Source organism: Colossoma macropomum, unplaced genomic scaffold (assembly GCF_904425465.1).
Source record: "Colossoma macropomum unplaced genomic scaffold, Colossoma_macropomum, whole genome shotgun sequence".
NCBI classification, from domain to species: domain Eukaryota; kingdom Metazoa; phylum Chordata; class Actinopteri; order Characiformes; family Serrasalmidae; genus Colossoma; species Colossoma macropomum.
This window is the reverse complement of record NW_023494787.1, coordinates 1,064,616-1,083,112: the sequence shown is the minus strand read 5'-3', so window position 1 is coordinate 1,083,112 and position 18,497 is coordinate 1,064,616. Positions and strand designations below refer to the sequence as shown.

The 18,497-nt window shown below is 41.8% G+C and overlaps 1 protein-coding gene across 1 annotated transcript; it reads left to right on the top strand.

Moving 5' to 3' along the window:
- The first annotated feature begins 12,797 nt into the window (after positions 1 to 12,797).
- On the top strand, positions 12,798 to 13,742 carry LOC118806246 (olfactory receptor 6N2-like). The gene has a single exon (XM_036567721.1). The coding sequence runs from the start codon at positions 12,798 to 12,800 to the stop codon at positions 13,740 to 13,742; it is 945 nt and encodes a 314-aa protein (XP_036423614.1).
- The last annotated feature ends 4,755 nt before the right edge of the window (positions 13,743 to 18,497 follow it).

Sequence of the window (18,497 nt, the reverse complement as noted above, 5' to 3'; positions counted from 1 at the left end):
ATTTTGTCCATATGGGTATGATGGTGATAAAGGACTCAATTCTGGAACTTATTTATTTATTTATTTATTTATTTTTGTTTTTATTTTTATAATTGACAGAAGTAAAGACATCCAAGAAAAACAAGCAAAACAGCACAGCCTGGTGGGAGACCGTGTCAATGGAGACAACAATTCCAGGCACCATGGGGTAGAGACCTGGTGAAGCTTGACAGCACGGAAAGACTGAATGCTTGAACAGGCACGGGAAGTCCAAGACAATGGGGCTGGCATGAGGAAGCTAGGTGGCAGAGTCAACACAGCAAGGCACAATGGACCTCTGTAAAGCTGCCCCCATGTGGTTAGAAATGGAATAAAAATGCTACTATTCGTTTGTGCTGCATTTTCAAAACAAATCAAAGGTTTTGTGAGGTTACACTTAGTTTAAGGAATAAAAACATTCATGTTGGTCTTTCAGTGTATCATGTGAGCTCATGCTAATGTGTGACTTGTTAAAATGCTCAACAAATATCAACAAAAATTTACTGAAACCACCAAGAACACAACAGATTTGTACACAACGAATGAGACCCATTTGGACATTGATGGGGGCCTGCATGATGTCACTTGTCCAACCTTTATGGCTTTATAACTGGACAATTAAAACAGCTCAAATGCTTTTTTTAATGGCGCAAACACAGCACAAACGAATGAGACCCCTTTGGTGCAATTTGAACATTGATTGGGGTGACATCAAGGGCAATAAAATGGAATGTTTAATTTCTTAAAAACACTGCCAGAACAAAAGATGGTTGAGTGGAGCAGTTGGTGAGTCAGCATTGCAAAAGGGAAGACACTGTGCCAGGCGGTGCTGGGAGCCTAGTCCTGCAGGTTGACGGAGAAGGTTCAGTGACAGTGGGTCAAGTGCAGCATGAATTACAGATGGCTCATCACACTCACCACCCTGAGCACACCAGTATCTGCTGCAACCAATGCCCCTATCAATGCACATTACACAGCTGGAAGGTGATCATTATTCAGCTCAGGTCAGTCACCAGCAGCGGAGGCGAAGCCCCAGTGTGCACCAGCGGAATTTGAGACAGCATCATTGGCGTGGTGTGCAGTGGTGAGAATAAAAGGGCCAGGACAAGCACCACTCGGCCCCAAAGGACTAAGGGTGATCACTGCTGAGGAGCTCTCCTGAAAAGGGACTATTTGTTGTTTATGTTGTTATCTCTTAGTTTAAGTTGTGTATGCATGTTATTTGTATTATTTAGTGTTGCTTGAGTAAGGTCATGGGAAGTGAGGTGATCTGGACCAAGGTCATGGTGGGGTCATTCTGGAGATCATCACCAAGCAAGATCAAAGGGACTCTCTACTAAGAAATGAGACAAGAAAGGATTTAGGTTCTTTGATGACGTTGCTGAGAGGGGCTGGAAGATTTCAAATTTCCAATAAATGAACAGAACATCTAGAACATACAAATAGAACAACACATAGTATTTACCCCTTTGTGGAAGCTGATATGTAGTTTGAAAGTGATATTTTGATCCCACCCACTGGTTGTAATCATCGTGCACTAATGAGAAGAACTAGGTGAACTCATACCTCACCAAGACCAAGGGTACAGTTGTAAACTTACCTTCACTACAGTTAATAGAACATTTACTTCAGAAAGAACAAAAAAACTGCACTTAAACATCAACTTCAGATGCTAAACATCAACCAGATGCTAAAATGATAAAACAAAAGATCTGCCAATAAGCAATCTATAAATAAATATTGATCTGAACTGAAATAAATGTATTTAACAAATCTGTGTGCTTAGACGATGCTGATCACCGCCGTGCACAACTTTTGACTGTACAACATTCTCTGAACCTTTTATTACAGATTGAGGGGACTAGGTTGATATTTTATTCCTGTAATTACATGATATTAATAAAACATTATTCGAAATTATTTTTTTTAATCTGTGGAGACACAAATGCTACAACAGTAAGAGAGGCAGACTTACCAATTAGTAAATCAGTCAGTAAACCACTAAGGAATCTGTATCTGTCCAGTAGAGAATATATAAATGTAGACACACAAAGCTGTTGTCCTCACCTTTCATACATCCTTCTGGTCTTAACTCTAACAAGGACTTCATCTCCCAGAACCCCTTGGGAGATCATGTGACAGAACTTCCTTAATATCAAAGGGTTTGACAAGAACCGTGGTCAGTAAACAGGTGTGGGTCAGATCCAACAGCAAAAAGTTACAAGAATGCAACCATAACCAGGGCAACCTGGTTTTGATGAAACTATATCAAGGGAATCATACGGTAGCAGAGTACTTCCTAGAATTCTGTACTTTAGCTGCTGGGAGTGGATGGAATGAGCCAGCTTTATTGGTCATGATTCGTAAAGGACTCCAGAAATTCTTATGGAGCTTGCGAGCAGAGATGACAAACTGAAGCTAGATGAACTCATTAGTCTAGCGATTTGTCTAGATCAGCTGACTCGAGACTGTCAGCACTCAGTAACCAAGAGAAGAGAGATCATCGGCAGTATTACTCCTAGTTAATCAAGAGCTAGAAGAACCCATGCAATGTGATTCATCCTGTTTATCTGCCAAGGAGAGGAATCATTGTTGGAATGAAGGACTGTGTTTCTACTGTGGCAGTGCAGAACATATTCTAAGCGAGTGTCAGGCACGCTCACCTAGACAGTTGCCACCGACCCCTGGAATGTGGTGAGTATTCCCACAAAGGGGTTGGTTTCTAAATGTTTTCTTATACCTGTGACAATTTACTTCCAACATCCCTCTGTTGTTTCAGCCCTGATTGATTCCAAAGCAGAAGGAAACTTCATTCACTCAAGATTGGTGACACAACTGCAAATTCGGGTGACGCCCTTGGAAGTACCTCTACATGTAGCGGCACTAGATGGAGAGCCTGTGGGTCTTGGTGTCATCATTTAGAAAACTGAACTTGTTAGGATGGGTACCAGTGCTCTCCATAATCAACAACTATCCTTCCTATTACTAGAATCATCAGAATTTTCATTGTTATTAGACCTCCCTATCAGACGCTCGCTTACTTCCTGGTATGAGTACTGTCACCAACATTGTCTCATTTCTCCATCAACTCAAGTCAGCTCTACATCTATCGAAAGTTCTAATACAGAGACAATTAGTAGTATCCCCGCTGAAAATTCTTATCTCTAGGAGGTGTACAGTAAAAAAAAAAAAGCCACCAAATTGCCACCACACCGCCCTTATGACTGCACTTTTGATCTCATAGAAAATGCTAGCCTTCCTAAATTAAGAATTTATCCCTTGACTCGAGAGGAAGAACAGCCTATGAACACTTACATACAAGAAGCATTGGAGCAGGGACTTATTAGACCTTATTATTAGACGTCACCAGCTGCTTCAGGATTTTTCTTTGTTAAAAGAAGGACGGTTCACCCTTGCATAGATTACCAAGCCTTATATCAAGTCATTAAGAAATACCCATATCCTCTCCCACTCATTCCCGTGGATTTAGAACAGCTTAGAGGAGACCAGCATTTCACTAAATTAGACTTGCGTAGTGCATATAATTTGGTAAAAATCCATGAGGAAGATGAGCGGAAGACTGCATTTGTTACCGCTAGGGGGCACTATGAGTACCTTGTTTAAATAAACCTTTTGGTTTATCTAATGCCCTCTGTGTTTCAGGCCTTTGTTAATGATGTATTTAGGGACATGATAGGTCAGTTTGTTATCGCCTACATCGACGTTATTCTAATTTACTCTCCTGACTTAGAGACTCACATACAACAGGTTTGTTCGGTACTTCAGAGACTTCTGGACAACAGCTTGTACGTTCAGTGTAAGAAATGTGAATTTCACAAGCAAACGGTGTCTTTTCTAGGCTATGTGATCAGTCAAAACGGTGTTGTTATAGAGGACCACACGGTGGAAGCTCTTGTAAACTGGCCCCAACCCAATTCTCTCAAGGAACTTAAACGTTTTCTGGGTTTTGCTAATTTTTACAGAAGATTCATCCACAACTTTATTAGTATTGCAGCTCCCCTGACTGTCCTCTTAAAGGGCTCTCCCCGTAAACTGTGTTGTGTGCTTTTAACTCCTTTAAGGAGTCTTTTATATCTGCCACTGCGCTCAAACATTCTCACCCTTCTGAACCCTTCACAGTGGAGGTTTACGCATCTGAGACAGGAGTAGGTGCAGTACTATCTCAAAGATCTGGTTAAGTTACATCCGATTGCTTTCTTCTCCCATAAGCTTACGCCAGCAAAACGCAATTATGGTATCTGTGACTGCGAGCTTCTTGCAGTTAGGTTAGCCTTCGAAGAAAGGAGGCATTGGTTAGAGGGAGCTAATCACCAGTTCACTGTTTTCATTGATCAGAAAAATCTTGAGTATCTCCGTAGTACTAAACATCTTAACTCACATCAAGCCAGCTGGTCATTATTCTTTTCTAGATTTTGTTTCAACAAAGTTGAAGTTTGTTTATTGCCTGGATCATGTAATACTAAAGCAGATGCACTTTCAAGAAGCCATCAGAGACCAGATGACACTGAAACCACACCAGAACCTGAGAACATCTTGCCTCCACATATTAATATTTCTTCCATTAGAAGGGATCTAGATGAGAAAATAGAGGGCCCTTGTGAACCAGGAAGTTCCCCCGCAGTGTCCTTCAGGTAAGCTTTATGTTCCACTCCAGTTTAGGGACCAGCTTATTACATGGACTCATGCATCCCTTACTTCTGGTCACCCAGGTGAAACTCAACAGTTGATTTCCAGTTGATTTCCAGATTTTCTCGCAGTGTCAGGTTTCTTCCTTTTCCTGTTACCCCTACCACATTCCAAACAGCAGAGGCTTTAATGAATAATGTGTTTTTGGATTTTTCGTATCCCAGAAGACATCCAACCGAGGCCCCAAATTCACGTCACAGGTGTGAACCGCTTTCTTTAAATATGTAGATCAGGTAACATCAGGTTATCACCCACAGTCTAATGGCCAGTGTGAGTGAGCCAACCAAGAACTGGGAAAGTTTCTGAGACTATTCTGCCACAATAACCCTAGTGACTGGTCACGTTATCTGGTATGGGCAGAGATGGCACAAAATTCCTTGATTAGTTCAGCCACAGGCCTATCCCCATTTCAATGTGTCCTGGACTATAAAATGCCTATAACACCATGGACAGGATTTACCTCTAGTGTCCCTGCGGTAGATGAATTTATGCAACAGAGTGAAAGAGTTTTGGAGGAGACCCATCAGTGTATTGAGACTGCTCTTCGATGGAACAAGCAACAAGCAGATCACAACCGAAGTGACAGCCCCTTCTACCAGCCTGGTGACCGAGTATGGCTGTCGAATCGGGACTTCAGGTTTGCTGAGGAAAGTAGGAAACTTAATCCAAAATACATTGGCCCCTTTAAGGTTATTGAGAGAATCAATGATGTTAGCTATAAACTTGACATGTCTCCTTGTTACCGTGTTTCACAATCTTTTCATGTTTCCTTGCTCAAACCTCTTGTCTCAAGTCCGTTTGATGAGCTTTTGCCAGTGGGCATACCACCCCCTCCAGAGGAAACTGAAGGGACCCCAGTCTATGTTGTGCAACGGTTGCTGGACTCCAGGAGGTGTGGCAGCCAGCTGCAGTATCTCACCGACTGGGAGGGATATGGCCCAGAGGAGCAGGGCTGGGTGCCTGCCGGGAACATTCTCGATCCTGGACTGATTGCGGACTTTCACACTCTGCACCTGGAAAAGCCCGCTCCTCATCCTTGAGGTCGCCCAAGGAGGGCTTGTCTCAGATCAGTTCCTGGCCGTCGTTGAAGTTAATCTTCAGTCCAGCAACATGGCAGCTCTGGTCTTGTTCCCTGTTGATCCTCCAGTGGTGTAGGGGGTTGTTGTCGCAGTCGGCCTTGTCCCTTGGCCATCCCGGACTCTTTGGGGGGTACTGTCACACATCCTTCTGGCCTTGACTCTAACAAGGACTCTCATCTCCCAGAACCCCTTGGGAGATCATGTGACAGAACTTCCTCATTCAATCTATCACCGCTCTAGTTCTCCTGAGTATTGAGTCCTTTCACCTGTGCTCCATGTCATATAACTTGTTTAGTTTAGTTTAAAAGCCCAGGCTTTAGCTTAGCCAGATTACGAGGTATTGCTTCTCCTGTAGAGCTACCAAGCTGTTCTCTTGTGTTTCTGTGATTGCCTTTTTCACATTTGGACTGTTTTTCTGTATTTCTGTTTTTTCCCTTTTGTCTTTGGTTGCCCTGGTTATGGTTGCATTCTTGTAACTTTTTGCTGTTGGATCTGACCCACACCTGTTTACTGACCACGGTTCTTGTCAAACCCTTTGATATTAAAGCCTAATCTTTTGTTTTTTACCAGTTTGCTGGTGCTTTCTGTCACGTCATCACCACAGCCTGTACAGCTACAGTACCTTCACTATACTCAGTATCTTCACTCTAATGCAGTTTATGATGCGTAACTGAATACAAAAAATAATAGTGTGAGCAAAGTCTGATTACACTGACTTGTTTTAGACATTTTCGGGCAACTTGATTAATGTTAATGGATTATTCTACTGATGTTACATATTTATCTTTGGAAGGGCATGTGGAGTTGGAGAAATATAGATACATTTACTTTGTAATTACTTTATCAGTTCTCATTCTGATCATTTGTTGTAATGCTGCTGTCATTTCTGTCACTTACACAAATAAATGTCTCCATGAGCCGATGTACATATTCATTGCTGCTTTACTTTGCAATTCTCTCTTTGGAACAGCTGCCTTTTATCCTAAATTACTGAGTGATTTTCTGAAAAACAAGTTATCTCTCATGGAGCCTGTCTGTTTCAGGCGTTTTGGATTTATACATATTTTGTGTCAGAGTTCGCACTGTTACCAGCTATGGCCTATGACAGATATTTGTCCATATGTAAACCATTACAATCTGCAGCTCTTGTAAAATGTCCACTGTCAAAAAGATCTTATTTTTCTGTTGGTTTGTGCCTTCCTGTGAAATGGGCATATCAATAATACTAGCATACCGACAGCTGTAATTCCGTGCACCCTAGATTCTGTTATCTGAAATTCTACTATTCTTAAATCTGTGATTGAATCGTTGCTGAACTCATTTGTCATCACTGTCAGGATGAACTGTGTGGCTAGAGGTGATCTCCCAGTGAATTTCACTTGTGTGTCCTTTCTGCCGATGTGTTCAATAAAGAGCAATTTGTTCAATATTTAAGCACTTCCCTGGCACCATGATAGGATGCAGTAGGATGACGTCCAGTCGTGAAATTTCCTCACTACTAAATATTCCACAGTCAACTGTCAGTGGTCAAGTGATTGGGAATGACAGCAACTCAGCCACGAAGTGGTAGGGCACGTAAAATGACAGAGCGGGGTCAGTGGATGCTGAGGCACATAGTGTGCAGAGGTCGCCAACTTTCTGCAGAGTCAATCGCTACAGACCTCCAAACTTCATGTGGCCTTCAGATCAGCTCAAGAACAGTGCATAGAGAGCTTCATGGAATGAGTTCCCATGGCGGAGCAGCTGCATCCAAGCCTTACATCACCATTCGCAATGCAAAGCGTTGAATGCAAGGAACTTTTAATGCTTCAGCACCAAGAGATTTTGGACAATTTCAGGCTCCCAACTTTGTGGAAACAGTTTGGGGACGGCCCCTTCCTGTTCCAACATAATTCAATTCAACTTTATTGTCATTATACTGAAACAGGGTTGTACAGTACAACGAAACACTTTTAGGCTAGATCTCCAGTGCAATTACAGACGACATAGTGCAAGACAGGACATAGTGCAGGGACATAGAACAATAAATACAGAAAATAAATACAAGTATATACACTGCAGTATGTGTGCTGGTACTTTAACACTGTTAATATAACAGTAGGTGCAATAGGGTATGTAGAGGGCAGGGAGCAACAAACTATGGGTTAAAGTGCATGGTGCATACAGTCTCTGAGCTGGTGGCGATCTGAGGGATAGTAGGGGGAGGACAGAGGTCAGTCCGTTAATCAGGTTGAGGTTGGTGTGAAGTAGTGTGAACAGAGGTCAGTCTGTATGAGTTCAGGTTGAGGGTAGTGTAGCTGGTGACACCAGTTTAACAGCATGGGGGAAAAAGCTGTTTCTGAGTCTGGTGGTTCTGGCTCTGATGTTCCTGTACCTCCTTCCAGATGGCAGAGGCTGGAACAGCGGGTGGCTGGGGTGTGTGGGGTCGGAGGAGATGCAGAGGACCTTCCTCAGACATCTCTTGCTGTAAAGGTCCTGCATGGGTGGGAGGGCAGCCGCGGTGATGCGCTGGGCAGTTTTCACCACTCTCTGCAGGGCCTTGTGTTCAGCAGCAGTGGCACTGCCATACCAGACTGTGATGCAGCTGCTCAGAATGCTCTCCACAGTGGATCTGTAGAAGTTGCAGAGAAGCTGTTGTGGCAGGTTGACTCTCTTCAGCCGTCGGAGGAAGTGGAGCCGTTGCTGTGCTTTCCTGATGATGTGGGATGTGTTCAGTGACCAGGTGAGATCCTCAGAAATGTGGACCCCGAGGAACTTGAAGCTGCTCACTCTCTCCACCGTCGTCCCCTCGATGCTCAGCGGTGCATGCACTCTGCTCCCCCGCCTGAAGTCAACAATCAGCTCCTTGGTTTTGCTGACATTGAGGGAGAGGTTGTTGGCAGTGCACCATACAGCGAGGAGCTTCACTTCTTCCCTGTATGCTCCCTCATCATCGTTGGTGATGTTGCCGATGACTGTAGTGACGTCAGCAAACTTGATGATGGTGTTGGTGCTGTGCTTGGCAGAGCAGTCTTGGGTGTACAGGGTGAAGAGCAGGGGTGAGAGTACGCAGCCTTGTGGGCATCCGGTGCTGAGTGTGAGGGTGGGGGAGGTGTGGTCACCCATTCTGACAGACTGTGGTCTGCCAGTGAGGAAGTCCATGATCCAGTTGCAGAGGGAGTTAGTTATTCCAAGGATGTTGAGCTTGGAGACCAGTCTGGATGGGATGATGGTGTTGAAAGCGGAGCTGAAGTCAACAAACAGCATTCTGACGTATGTGTTTGTTCCCTCCAGATGGTTGAGTGCGGTGTGCATTGCCAAGGCGACAGCATCGTCCGTAGATCTGTTTGCCCGGTATGCAAACTGGTGTGGGTCTAGGGTGCTCGGGAGGCTGTTCTTTATGTGATGGAGGATCAGCCTCTCAAAACACTTCATCACTAGGGGTGTGAGAGCGATGGGACGGTAGTCATTCAGGCAGGAGATGTTGGTTTTCTTTGGAATGGGGACAATGGTTGTTGTTTTAAAGCCGGCAGGGACGATGGACTGCGCCAGTGGACATTATAAATGTCTGTGAAGGGTGTCGCGAGTTGGTTGGCACACGCTTTTATTACTCTGCCTGGGATACCGTCTGGACCAGCTGCCTTCCAGGTAGGAACCCGCGACAGTGCTCTCCACACCTCTTCTGTAGCCAGGGTTAGTGGCACATCTGTGGTGGTGGAGGGCAGGGCAATGGTGGTTGGATGCTCCAGAGCAGTGTCCTCAAAGCGGGCAAAAAAGGTGTTGAGTTCAGCGGGAAGGGATGCGTCTGTGCATGGAGAGCTGTTAGTTTGACTCTTGTAGTCAGTAACAGCTTGGATTCCTTGCCACATTCGCCTGGGGTCCGAGTTGACGTTGAAGTAGGCTGCAATTTGTGTGCTGTAGGTGCGTTTAGCAGCTCTGATGCCAGCCTTCAGGTTGTGTCTGGCAACTTTGAGTTCTTCACTGTTGCCAGATTTAAAAGCTGCATCTCGAGCTTTCAGCAGACCTCGGACGTCACTGTTCATCCATGGCTTTTGGTTTGGAAGTGTGCGAATTTGCTTTGTTTCAGTCACATCATCCACACACTTCTTGATGAACCCAGTGACAGATGATGCATATTCATTAACATCAACAAGAGAGTCCCTGGTGGCTGCTGCTTTAAACACATCCCAGACAGTACACTCAAAGCAGTCCTGCAGAGCTGACTCCGCGCCTTCTGGCCATATACGGACAGTTCTCACGCTGGATTTAACCCGTTTCAGAAGCTGCTGATAGGTTGGTTTCAGGAAAAGTGAAATGTGATCACTTTTTCCAAACGGAGGCAGAGGAATGGATTGGTATCCACTCTGAACATTTGAGTAAACATGGTCCAAAGTGTTTTCACCTCGTGTTGAGCAGGAGACGTGCTGATGGAGCCTGGGGCAGACTGTTCTCAGATCAGTCTGATTGAAATAACCCGCGATGATGAGCGCTGCCTCGGGATGCCGGGACTGCTGCGCGCTGATAGCATTAGCTAGCCTGGCTAGCGCTAGCTTAGCATCAGCTTGCGGTGGTATGTGAACAGCCCAGATGAGGATAACGCTGAACTCACGTGGGAGATAATGAGGTCTGCAACGCAGAAGAGCGAATTCTAGATCTGGAGAGCAGAACCGCTCGACTACGGCTGAGTTGGTGCACCACCGGTTGTTTACAAACACACACAGTCCGCCACCCTTTGTTTTGAGTGAGGCTGCTGTGCGGTCTGCGCGGTGAACTGTTAGCCCCTGTAGCGTGATGGCTGAGTCCGGTATGCCGCCATGAAGCCAGGATTCCGTGAAAATGAGAACACAGCAGTTCCTGGTTTGGCGATCTGTAGTGAGCCAGAGTTTCAGTTCGTCCAGTTTGTTCTCCAGCGATCAGACGTTTGCGAGCAGCAGTGTGGGGAGTGGTATCCTAGCTAGCTTCGCTAGCCTGACTTGGACCCCGGCTCTTCTCCCCCGCTTCTGCTGGCGTCCACATGCCCGTCGCCTGCGTCTTCCGGTCGGCCGTGTGGACGTGTTCAACCACGGTGCGCCGGATCGAACAATGGCCAGCATGGGATTAACAAAAGGTAGGCTGATGGTAGCATTCTTACAGCGCTTACCGATCTCTAGCAGCGTTTCTCTGTCGTAGACGATGCTAGGTCTGCACATCTTGTACAGACAGTTCAGTAGACAAACAAATAAAACAGAAATATAAACAAAAAGTTGCACGTAGCAGGAGCGCTAGCCAGCTGCAGCCGTCGCCTGGCGCTGCCGGAAAGATAACTGCACACCAGTGCACAAAGCAAGGTCCATAAAGGCATGGATGAGCGAGTTTGGTGTAGAAGAACTTGACTGACCTCAACCGATAGAACACCTTTAGGATGAACTAGAGCGGGGACTGCAAGCCTGGCCTTCTCGTCCAATGTCAGTGTCTGACTTCACAAATGCGCTTCTGGAAGAATGGTCAAAAATTCCCAAAAACACACTCCTTACCTTTGTGTAAAGCCTTCTCAGAAGAATTGAAGCTGTTATAGCTGCTAAGGGTTGCCGACATCATATTAAACCCTATGGATTAAGAATGGGATCTCACTCAAGTTCATATGCATGTGAAGTGGTGGAGTAGTTCTGGACTTTGAGGACAACAAGCAAATTCAAAGAAGCCCTTTTCTAAGGAAGTAAGAGAATAATTGACTTAAGTTCTTTGTTGAGTTTGCTGAGAAACTCTGGAAGAGTGGGATTGCATCCCTGTGTGAAGTCTAATTTGGTGTAATAGAAGAATCATTGCCATGATGCCAAGTGCATGGTAGAAAAGATTAAACATACATAGAAATAGAAAAGATTGATGAACAGGATGGACTTCAGCAGATAGACACCCTCTTGGTGTGTTCTTGGGGGTAGACTCCCTCTCTGATGGACTCTTGCAGGTAGATTCCCTTGTCTTTGTAGAGAAGCTACCTTCTATGGAAACTGTTAGATATGTTAAAATATATACTAACCCACCCACTGCATGTTATGAACCTGCACAAATGGTAGGAATTGTGTGACGACATATGCCTAAAAAAGACCAAGACAAGAACTTGGTAACTGGATTAGATTCAGATTAATGACCCTTATTAGTCCCACAATGGGGAAATTTCACCTCCTAATCTAACACATCCATGCAGTGAAACACCACATACACACTAGTGAAGACACACACTAGGGGGCAGTGAGCACACTTGCCAGGAGTGGTGGGCAGCTCTATCCATGGTGCCCGAGGAGCAGTTGGGGGTTAGGTGTCTTGCTCAAGGGCACCTCAGTCACATACTGTCAGCTCAGATCGAACCGGCAACCTTCTGATCACAAGGCTGGTTCCCTAACCTCCAGCCCCCGACTGCCTCCAACCTTAATTACTAATCTTATTTACAGTTAACAGAAAGTTAACAAAGAACAAAACAGCTGTAAAACACCAATTTATCAAATGCTAAAATGAAGTCACACCAAAAGACAATCAACAAAACACAATCAAGAACCATGCTAAAAATGAATAATGATCTGATCTGAACTAAATGCACTTAACAACAAATCTGTGCTTTGACACTATTGATCTGCTAGATTCAGTTGTATAAGTAATCACTTTACCAGCTATCACAAATTTACAGAAACAGATTTCTATATTTAATGTAACATATTACTTAATATACCATATTACTTAATATACTAATGTAAATATATTCAAATTGAATTCATTGTTATAGCAGTAACAGAGGTAAGCTGCAGCAAATTATTCAGGGAACCACTATGGAATATGTATCTGTTCAGTAGAGAATATATAAATATAGACACACAAAGCTTTTGTCCTCATCACAGACTGTACAGATACAGGACCTTCACTGTGCCCAGTATCTTTACTCTTATGATGCCTGACTGAACACACAGAAACACTGGTGTGAGCACAACCAGATTACACTGACTAACCTGTTTTGGACACTTTTAGGCTACTTTATAAAAATTCATGGATTATTCTACTAATGTTACATATTTATCTTTGGAAGGGCATGTTGAGTTGGAGAAATATAGATATGTTTACTTTGTAATTACTTTATCAGTTTTCATACTGATAATTTTTTGTAATGTTGTTGTCATTTCTGTCATTTACACAAACAAACGTCTCCATGAGCCGATGTACATATTCATTGCTGCTTTACTTTGCAATTCTCTCGTTGGAACAGCTGCCTTATATCCTAAATTACTGAGTGATTTTCTGTCTGAAAGGCAAGTTATCTCTCATGGAGCCTGTCTGTTTCAGGCCTTTTGGATTTATACAAATGGAGGATCAGAGTTCACACTGTTAGCAGCTATGGCCTATGACAGATATGTGTCCATATGTAAACCATTACAATATGCAACTCTGGTAAAAATGTCCACTGTTAAAAAGCTCTTATTTGTCTGTTGGTTTGTGCCTTCCTGTGAAATGGGCATATCCATAATACTAACATACCGACAGCTGTGTAAATTTAAATTAAACAGAATATACTGTAATGCTCACTCAGTTGCTAAATTAAGTTGCGGAGACATAACTGTTGTGAATTTATATGGGCTCTCTGTTTTACCCATTGCTGTCTGTCCACCTATGATGTTTGTTATCTACTCATATATTCGAATAATTGAAGTCTGTGTAAAGAATTCAAAAGATTTCAGAAGAAAAGCTCTACAGACCTGCTTCCCACACATTTTTGTTTTCACCTGTTTCTCTGTTACTGCATGTTTTGAAGTGATTAACACCAGATTTGAAGGAAATGTACCTCATATATTTGCTGTGATAATGTCAGTTGAAAATATGGTAATCTCTCCTCTACTCAATCCTATTGTATATGGGCTAAAACTGCAGGAGATATCAAAGAGGATTAAGAGACTGATTTGGAAGAGAAAGATGCACATCTTTGCAGATTTTGACTAGGATCAAGAAAATCAGTAGGAAAGAGACATCCTATATTTTTTTTTAGATTTAAAATCTGTATGTTATGAGAGGTTTCCTGTTTTTCAAACAGTGTTTTTCTGTTTTTCTCATTATTTTTCACATTTTTTATCAGTGATCATGTCAATTCAAAATTGGGTCATCCCTCCTCTAATGAATCCTATTATATATGGATTGAAACTACAGGAGACTTGGAATAGGATTAAGGGAATTTGTGTGTATGAAAAAATCATGATTATTATATATGGACAGAAAACTTTTCATACAGAAAGCAGTGCATTATTTCTCACTTATCTTTCAGCATCAGAATATGTTTTGACTATTTGTCAACATCTAACAGCACATAGAGGTTCCTCATCATGAGTAAAATCTTCTCTATGAAGTTTTATTTCATCTCTGGATTAGTGGGTCTTTTTTTCTGTAGTCTAGTGAAATTACGATTGGAGTCTGATGTTACAGTTTTCTTTATGTAAAATTCAAGGTGCATTTGCACTTTTAACATTATGGTGTTCGGTTTCCTTTATATTACATATTTTTGTGGTTACAGTTCTTTTAATGAAGACTAGATTGGGTGAAATACTTAAACATTCCACATCCGCAGCAGTGGAGTAATCCCATACAATTATGTTAGCTAATATGTGATATTTACAGTTTTCACATAAAGAAGCTGTGATTAATACCTTAATAATTTAGTTAATGTTTAACATTCTACAGTATTGCTTCAGCTTTAATGTTGAGGTGAATAGTGTTTATTTCTTCCATTTTTAAAATATTTGAGTCAATCAGTCCACTTCCTCAATGGAGTATTTGCCATTCTCTATTGCCAGGAAAATATTCCTTCAATTTCTAATAGGACTTGCAGGTAACAGCATTTTTGTTAAATAATTCTCTGTTAAACTAAAATTGAGATGTATGATTATGCTTTTATAAATGCTGTCTGGAAATGTTTAATCCTCAGATTTCAAAAATAGAACATGCTTTGCCCTTGCACTTTTCAGTGTTCAAAGCCTCATCCCTAAGACATGAACAATTTCAGGATTTGGCCAAATACAACCAATGCTGACATAATGATTTTTTCTGAAACTTGCCTTAAGACATCAGTAACTGATTATTTAATTTTTCTTAATGGTTACAAAGCCTATAGAATGGATTGGGTAATGGGGCATGTATGTTATATCTGAGCTCATTGGCTCTGTAACTCAATTACTAAAGACAAACATTTTGTTAGTTTGTACATCAAAGCATTAACATATTACTGTGGTTGGCTGTTATGGGCCACGGTCTGCCTCAAAGGATGCTCTCAGATATTTTATATAAATTAAATTTCTCTGAATTCATCATTCATTATGGGTGATTTGAATTGGCACTGGCTTTCTGGGACCTCAGATTGTTTTAAGGAACTATGCGACTCCCTAAACCTTATGCAAATCCTTAATGCACCAAAATGACCAAATATGAAAGAATAAAGTAAATCTACTTTATTTAATTTAACCATAACAAATACAAAACACAAATACACATCAAATGGCTTATTTTGCAATGATGTCAGTGATCACTGTGCAATTGTCAGGAATACAAAAACCTACAAGATAAAACCCTGTTTGATTTTTAAAATATATTTTAGAAGTTTTAAAGAACAGGCTTCCCTGTATGTTTTGTATTTCAGTGATCTTAGCAGAGTTATTTTGATTCTGGATGTTGAATAGGCATGGAAAAAAATCACTCAATTTTAATATGTATTTCAAACAAACATCTTCCCATTAAGGAGTATAGGATCTGCAGTAGGGATAATCCCTGGATTTTTGACAGTGTATTGCAGCTAATTTACTTCAGAAATAAATCATAGGCTCAAGCTAGATTTTCAGATTCTTCTGCTGATTGGACTATTTTTTGAACCCTAAGCACCTCAGTGATTATAAAATCCAAATTAAAGTTTTACCTTAAGTTAGTTCAATTAGAGAACCTAAACAACTACTCAAAATTTCAGAAGCAAATTAAATCCTTGTCAGGTACATATTGCTTGAACTCTCCCTGAGCATAATGTGGTTGTCTCAGTGGAAATAAAAGACAAAGTTTTCCCCGTTTTGTATTTTATTATTTTATTCTAACACTGTTTGCTATCCAGTGTCAACCAGACGAGGATGGGTTCCCCTTTTGAGTCTTGCTTCCTCTCAAGGTTTCTTCCTGCCGCTCTTAGGGAGCTTTTCCTTGCCATTGTCGCCAGTGGGGATGCTCATGGGGGCTCAGACCTGGACTTTTCTGTAAAGCTGCTTTGTAAAAACATCTGTTGTAAAAAGTGCTATATTAATAAACTTTGACTTGACTTGTCAAAGCTGCTTTAGCCCCACAGTTTAACCCCTTAAAAGGCCAGGGCCCACCAGCTGGCCCAAAGCTATACTTACACACTTCTATAACCTAAGAATAGCTCAACTAGTTTGCACTGAAGTCCCTGTTACTGATAAGCCTTAGTATGTAATAAGATTTAATGGAATCAATAAACATTCTATTGGTGCTGGATCTGTACTTGACAGCTTAAATGTTAACACATCTGTCCCATGTTATGCCACAACTGCAAGATTTGTTTGATTTTGAACCTATTTTAGTTGCTAAAGTCTGAAAGCTCTGTAAGACATTGATCACAAAAGCCTGTAGGTCCTGACAATCTGGACCAGTATCTTTTAATGATTGTGGCAGATAGTTTTGCTGAGTGTATTACTGACATTTATCAGGCTTCTGTTCAGCTCCATACCTAAAACTTGGAAATCTGCTTAGGTTCTCCCTTATTTGAAGGTGGAGACCCCTCAGAGTTCAGTAACTATTGTTAGATTTCCAAACTTTCAATTTTGGCTAAAATCTTTGAATGCCAGGTAAACTTGCAGATAAAACAGTTTTTACTTGATAAAATATTTTAAGTCATTTTCAGTCTGGTTACAGAGCTGATAACAGTACAGTTACTGCTGCTATGCTTCTGACAAATGATCTCACTGGTGCCTTGGACAGAAAATCGCAAGGCTCTGCCTTATTTGTGGACCTGTATATGGTGTTTGATTTAGTGGATCATGAAGTGCTGAAAGTGGTAAAGCTACACAGATAGAATAGGATAATCCAGAAACGTAGCACAGGCTAAGAATATACAAATAAAATACAGCTCAGGGCAAAACAAGAAATGAAGTAAAATGACTTGGCAAGAACCAGAAAATGGCAAACAGACAGACACATGGGAAGGTTCAAGGCATCTGTGAGGAAATGGCTTATATGTTATCTCAAACAATGTAGGAGAACAAGCCGCAGGTGTCAATGGGGAGGGGTAGCTTTAGGAATATGCTGCTGGGGCCAGATTCATGACAGGAAACCTCTTCAAATTTGTGGTTTGGTTTTTCCAGTCACCCCCATGACAACAAGTGCATACAAGCACACAGCCCTGCAGTCCCCATAGAGAAACACTGGCATCAGAATGAGTCATGCCAAAAAGATCAGTGACTCACTGACCTTAAAAATATCCTCCTGAAAGTAACTGTTGTGATGAGAAAGCAATGGAAAAGCTGAGGATTAGAAAAAAACAAAAACAGAATGACACTAAAAGTGATCTGATACATGAGGTGTTGTGTCTGATATTTGATGTGTTAGAGTTCCTTGAGAAGATGACATCTACGCTGTTGCCAGTTCTGTGTTTGGTGGTGATTTGAGAGAATGAGGTCATAGGAAGTGAAATGGTAGAGACTAAGGTCATGGTGGAGTCGTTCTGAAGAACGAGGTCACCGAGCAAGTTGAAAAGGGCCTTCTCCTAAGGAAGTGATAATGGATTTATGTTCATTGATAAGGTTGATAGACAAGGATACTCTGAGAGTGCATGGTAGAATAGGTTAAATGGATACAGAGTAAGAAAAGATTGATGTAATTGATGGCATTGCGCAGGTAGACTCCCTACTTGATGGATTCCAGCAGGTAGACTACCTCTTTGAAGGGTTCCTGCAGGTAGACTCCCTCCTTGATGGACTACAGTAGGTAGATTCCCTCCTTGATTAAGTCCCACAGATAGATTCTCTTGATGGTTTTTCACAGGTGGACTTGATTGTTTTTGATGGACTACCGCAGGTACATTGCTTCAAGGAGGTAGACACCCTCCTCGATGAATTCCTTCAAGTATACTCCCTCCCTGATTGACTCCTGCAGCCAAATATCAAAACCAAATAGAATCACAGCTAATGGGTGCCTTTTATGGAAGCTGTTAAGGTGGTGAAAAGTTATATTTTTTCCTACACAAATGGTAGGAATTGCATGATGAAATATACCTGACAAAGACCAAGATAACAGGTTGGTAACTAATCTTCACTACAGTTAACAGAAAGTTCAGACAGAACAAAACATCTGTAAAACACCAATTTATCAAATGCTAAAATAAAGTTGTATGAAAAAACAAACAGCTAAGAGTTATGCTAAAATGAAAATTAATCTGATCTAAAACAAATGCACTTAACAAATCTGTGCTTTGACAACACTGATCTGCAAAATGCAGTTGTATAATTAATCACCTTCATTAGATTATCTTTACCAGCAACACATTGTGTAATATACTACTAATGCAAAAAATCTTCAATTTGAATTCATTGTTACAGCAGTAACAGAGATAAGCTGCAATAAATTATTCAGGGAACCTCTAAGGAATATGTATCTGTCCAGTAGAGAATATATAAATATAGAGTCACAAAGCTTTTGTCCTCATCACAGCTTGAACAG

Bases quoted from the DNA above. Each gene is read 5' to 3' on its own strand.
- LOC118806246 (XM_036567721.1), top strand. From the start codon at position 12,798: ATGGATTATTCTACTAATGTTACATATTTATCTTTGGAAGGGCATGTT.